The following is a 6,000-nucleotide window of genomic DNA, read 5'->3' as shown; positions in this document are numbered from 1 at the left end:
ATAAATATATCACACTACACACTATTGAATAATATTACTGCAAAAAACTAAGAAAAAATCAATCAGAGACATTGAAACAATTAGGTAATAATATCTTTGTGGCAACTTCCACCTGACAGCTCTGGGCGGAGCTGACCGCCTCCGACGTTTGCTCTGTCAACACTTACATTTTACCAGACTTCCTCGCCCTATTGTGGCCAAAATATGTCACCTATGATTCTTTTGTTATTTTCCCGTGGTCAAGGAACACAAATGAACACTTTTATAAAACAAACAATAAAAAATGTTGAACTTTTTTATTTCTTAAGCACAGCGGTGTTGAAAGCCATTAGGGCCATAGCAGCTTAAGGGTTAAGAACTAGAAATAACACTACAGTACTGTAAAGATAAGAAACTATAATTTTCCGTTTATTATCTTAACAGTGTTTGGCCCTAGGGATGAAGAGTGTCTATCCAGGTACATTGATTTTTTTTTTCTACCACAGACGTGGCCACACATTTACAATGCTAACCAGCATATATACATTTTCTTCTGTCCTCCATGGACAGGATTAGAGATGTGTTAAACATCTTAAACATAGGAGTTTATTGAACATTCAACCACAGAAGGTGATTCGGTGCTTTTAAAATGCAAAGCTAACCTACATACGTAAATACATAGATACACAGACTTACATATGCCCTACATAAAGTGTTCGATGTGTCTTTTACATAGTGTCATTAATGTACATTTACAAAGGTGACATGTAATTCTGATCAGCTTCCATATATACTTTATACACATACATATACACACACATATACATACATATATACACACACATGCATTCACATACATTTGTCTCTTTTACTCTAACAGGGTAAGATAGCTGATAAAGAAACTAGTGTGCAATTAAGCACTTAATCACTGAAGGTGATTAAGGTGCTTTTACAAGCTCAGGTTATATAGTTACATCACATACATACATTGTATAATTGATACATTACAAGGTCAATCTTGGGTACAAGTCCAATATATCATTAAATGTTCCAGTACTCATATAGTAATTACAGAGTTCAGCATACCTTAGCCCAGGAGGGCGAAAGTCAGTCAGTATGGGACATTCTACAATATAATGTTCATTGATTATTGGAGTACTGTTAGAATTAGTATATTGCAGACCCTGGTGACCTTTTGGTCTCTAAGCAATAAGGACGGTTTTCGATAGCTTGTACTCTAGGGTACGGCTTAGAAGCTCGTGCCTTTACACTGTTCATTTGCATCTAGATCTTTCTTTTCTAGTGGAGTACATGTCGGTTGGCTTCTGAAGGGGGTCCTTTGGTCGTTGATACTTGGATATTTCAGTTGGGGGTGCATCTTGCACATTGTCCAGTGGCGACTCTCCGCTGCTTCCTTTGTGCCATCATTTCTGCCTCGGTAAATGCCTTGTGGACTCACCCTGTTGCCTTGGCCCTGTTTTCAGGTTCATTCTGTCTCAGGTTGTCTGCTATGTTTTTCCATCTAATCCTCTTGCGGTCTACCCTCATCACCATGTTGTTAGGCCATATGCAGCACTCTCAACAGTGTTCAAAGTCATGTCCTGGCTGATATTTGGCCCTGGGAGTTTTGGGGGCCTATCAGAGTTCTGGTGACCTGGTATATTGATAATGTTCCTGGGCTCTAGTGCCTTTGTGTGGCCTTGGGTCGAGTCTCAGTCAGGTGTCTCCTCTTCGTCTTGATTCCTGCTTTACTCCCTGTTCCCTGGCATGTCTTTCTTTTTCTTCACCTTGGGTAGTTAGTTTCAGGAAGCCTCATGGGACTTTCCCCTAGAAATTCAGCATTGAATGTAATGAAACATCAATTCCTGGGTAAGCCCTGGTAGCTCCCTGATCTATCCAAGGACATCAGATGGATGCCAACATCTGCCCCTAGAACTGAGTTTGTGGATCAGGTCACCAGCCAGTGACCTGTTGGGTCAATCACTGGCTGGTGACCTCTCCTCCCCTCTGCCCCAAATGTACGAGGAAGGTGGGGAGAATGAGCTTGTGCTAGTTCCGTGAAAATTTGATCGTTTGTTTCATTGTTGGGGGAGTACTTTTGATAGGTCTCAATGTTTTGGTCTCTATTGAAGCCAGCAGTGGTTTGCTTCACTAACTTTCTGGCTCCCTTCCATGGTTAGTTGCAAAAATAAATGTCATCTGCTCCCTGCACCTCTTTGAGGGGGGCCAGGTTCTGGTTCTGGTCCCAGGTAGGCCTATAGAAGTCTGCAGCTAATGCAACCTAATAGATGATACCACATCAGTATGTAGTAGCTTCAGGGAGCCACTGGAGTTCCCCAGAAATTGGCATTTCATTACATTCAATGCTGGTTTCTTCTCTACAGTAAATATTCAGTGTTAACATATTTAATTCAGCAACTAAATAGTTAGCTGAATGGATTTCCGAAGCGCATGCACTTGAAATTTTTATAGCGGCTTATAAGCTTGACTTTAACAATGGACGAAGGTATTTGTAGTATGCCTTGGGCACGTCCGTCTTATTCAGTGGGCTTTTCTGAGCTTCATCATACAGTCTGGTGAAGTAATACATAGCAGTTAAAATTCATTGGAGTTAACATCCATAATTATACTATGCTGTACAGTACTGTAACTGAAAATGTGTACAGTACTTATGAAATAAAACAAAAAACCCAGCGGTGAATGTAATGAAACACTTTTTTGGGGGAGCCCCTTTTGGCTGCCTGAAGCTACTGAGATGACAAAATCTACTAAGTCACATCAGCCATGGAGTTCTATAAGCTTACTGCAGATGAGCACCGGGGAAAACTGGCCCACTGAAAGTCACAAGATTTGTGACATATTTTTGCCACTTCACTGGGAAAGGTAACCAGAAAGTCAGTAAGTCAAAACAAACCACTATTGACTTCAGAAGAGACCAACACCTCAAAACCCACCCCAACTATGTAATCAAACAATTGAAGTCTCTTGGAATCATGGAGAGCATGAAGAGCTTGTTTGCCCCACCTCCCCCAGTGGTTTGAGGTTGGGGGGGGGGGGGTGAGAGGAGGTACCTCATTGCCATTGCCAGTTAGGGAAACCCCAACAGGACTGTCAACTCAGGGTTGACGTATCATTGACTCAACCAGCATCCAACAAGGGCAGACTGACTGAATGCCGTCACATGGCATGGACAATGTGCATCCCTCAAACTCTCACAAAGTGAGAGCATGTTTGGAGGAATACCCATAGGATCCCCGAGCCTGCAGGGAATTTACAGGGGCCTGAAGGGCTTAACAAAGCAGGACACTGGGATGTTATGCCAAACCTTTTATTGATGATTATTATTGATTCGTTATGATATATAATATTTATATAGAAAATGAACTAAGTAAGCCAACATAGACCTGTCAACATGGCGGTGAAGGCCAACCTCTGTGCACTACAATGTAGTATGTGAATACCCAGTCTGACCGACCAGCCAATGTCACTCCTGACCCGAGGGAAGACAGGAAAGTCTTGAGACACCTAACACCCTGGGAGAGGGCCATCACAAGCTAGGAGGACCTCTGAGGGAAGAAAACCCTGGCAGTGCAAGCGATCACTAGGAAGCACACAGGTAAAAGAACCCTATGCACATGAACTGCTACAAGGGCAAAAACTACTACTTAGCTGAAAACAAGAACACTGGAGACAGAGCAGGAGAAAGGTGACTAGGCAAACACTACATCAGCATAGAACTGAGGGGTGGAGACTTCAGGTGACCATGAGCTGCCTCTTCCCTCCCCCCCGAAATGAGTGGGTTAGTTGAGATGAACAAGCCTGCACTAGTTTAACCTCTTAATTAACTGCGCCAACCGAGTATTCTTGGTCGGTGGGAAACTGCGCCAACTGAGAAAGCTCTTTTTTATTTATTCGTACCCATTCTAAATGTGTGTGGTGGCACACGCGCCTCTGGCTCCCAAACACCTGTCCGACGCGATGTTGAAAGATCGAGTTCTGTCGGTGAAATTCAAACCTTATTGTTTGAAGAACATGAGGGTCATAATATTGGTGAAGCTAGGTGCAATAAGGACCTACCACAAAGGTCGGATGCAAGTGATTCAGAACTTATGAGGACGATACAGCGAGCGTATCCAATTGTAGCTCTGAGCGCCATCCTTGCCCACCTATGCTATGCTATCTCCAATTTATTTAGACGATACATAGATGAATCGTTTTCTGCATTCAGTGATGATGCATCTGATACAAGTAGCATAGACGAACAGTGTTAGCGGCTTCCATGGTGGTGTTTTCCATAGATATTTTCAGGAATACCTGAATCTCTTCTTGACTGACAGACACTCTGAGGCTGGTTGAATCTCTTACAGTGACGGACACTCTTTGAGGGTGGCTGAATCTCTTCCTGTATGGGACCTTACATAGCGATCTTTTCACGACTACCTTACAAATTGATCTTTTCCTGTAATCTTTTCAAGACTACCTTACGTTTTACAAGCTTGGCTACATACCACCTACAGGTACTAATGCCAAAGGTGTACGTCAGTGGGTTATTTGCAAGCACACAGAACGAAGAAACAGGAAGCGAAAATCTATCTGTACCGGGTGCAACGAAAGCGAAGTCGCGCTGTGTACCATGGACTACTTCATTGATTATTACTCACTTCCAAAGTACTGAGTGTGTAATACAGTGTGTTACTGTGTAAATAGTGTGTGAAACTGTACATAATGTAATTTTAGTGAATTTTTAACAAGTAATACTGCGACAATAAACATTTATTGTGGACACATTACTGACACTTGTATCACAGTTCCATGGAACATTATGAACATTCTACTGTATACTTATTGTAAAGTACACATATGCATCATATACAATAAAATACAAATAAAAACGCATTGGAAATACATAGAACAAATAATTGAAAATCTATTTGCGGTAACACCTGGTGCTTGAATGGCCCGCGCGACCATGTCTGGGTGAGTCACGCACAGGCGACCAGGCCCTGATCACATCACAGCGCATCTTGTCCACGTCCTCACAACCAAAGTGGAATTTGTTATTTATTTTTACATAGAAATGTTCATGGAAGGGAATTTATCATTTTACGAAGAAAAAAGAATTTTTTGGGAACACTTTATTTCATGCGCACAGGGGAAATTTCACAATAAACTCTGCGCAGCACTGCGGTTAAAGAAATTTAAATAATTTCTTTATATAACTGGGAGAGATGTTTCAGCAGATCTTGAGGATGTAGTCTTTATTCAAGCCAGCAGTGGTTTATTCTGACTCACTGACTTTCTGCTTGCCGTCTCCAGCGGTGGATGAAATAAATAAATGCCACTACGCCCTACACCTCTGTGAATGGGTCAGGTTCTGGCGCTGGTCCCTGGTAAGCCAATAGAATCACGCAGCTGATACAACCTAGTAGATGACACACTACTATGTGTGCCTAGTAGTTTCAAGGACCCACAAGGGGTTTCCACCAGAAAAGATAACAATTAAAACATTGTTAATATTTAAGATAAAGATCTAGAAATTTTGAAAGATTTTAAATTGTACATTAAAATTTGCTTTCCTGTACCTACCTTTGATAAACATTTCCATCCCAGGATCCCAATGTTGAGTTAAGGAGGAGGTCATGCATGTTGAATGCATCAACAAGGGGTACAGCCTGGGGCCGTAGGAGTGCTAACAGGTCACACAGCTCCCCTTCTAGCAGACTCATGTTCTCTCCCGACGGTGCACCACTCTGTCACAATGTCATACAGATCAGATAATTAGTTATAAATTAGATTATTGTCAAAAAATGTTGCCTCTCAATGCCTAACAATGGAGAAAAAATCAGCATTGAATGGAATAAAACCAGCACTGAATGTAATGAAACGCCAAATTCTGGGTGAGCCCCAGAGCCTCCCTTAATTCCCTTATTTAGAGGAATGAAGGAGGCATACCCACTGCCAATTCTATGATGATGAAACACACCGACACCCTCGGGAAGGGAAAGTGTCAGGAAGCCTCTG

The 6,000-nt window shown here is 42.0% G+C and overlaps 1 protein-coding gene across 8 annotated transcripts in view; it reads right to left on the bottom strand.

Annotated features, from left to right (window-relative positions):
* Window positions 1–282: 282 nt before the first annotated feature.
* The window catches only part of LOC138349726 (peroxisomal acyl-coenzyme A oxidase 1-like), a 235,755-nt gene continuing 230,037 nt past the window's right edge, over window positions 283–6,000 (bottom strand). For 7 of the 8 annotated variants that reach the window (XM_069321652.1, XM_069321650.1, XM_069321656.1 and 4 more), the window contains exons 14-15: window positions 5,566–5,729; window positions 283–2,552 (exon numbers count right to left, since the gene is read on the bottom strand). In XM_069321652.1, the coding sequence (XP_069177753.1) occupies window positions 2,456–2,552; window positions 5,566–5,729 (261 nt within the window). In that variant the 3' untranslated portion in view covers window positions 283–2,455. Of the gene's footprint in view, window positions 2,553–4,993; window positions 5,430–5,565; window positions 5,730–6,000 lie in introns of those variants that run through there. The other variant, XM_069321657.1, reaches the window with a different exon arrangement.

Source organism: Procambarus clarkii, chromosome 10 (genome assembly GCF_040958095.1).
Source record: "Procambarus clarkii isolate CNS0578487 chromosome 10, FALCON_Pclarkii_2.0, whole genome shotgun sequence".
In the NCBI taxonomy this organism is placed as follows: domain Eukaryota; kingdom Metazoa; phylum Arthropoda; class Malacostraca; order Decapoda; family Cambaridae; genus Procambarus; species Procambarus clarkii.
This window is presented reverse-complemented; position numbering and strand designations above follow the sequence as displayed.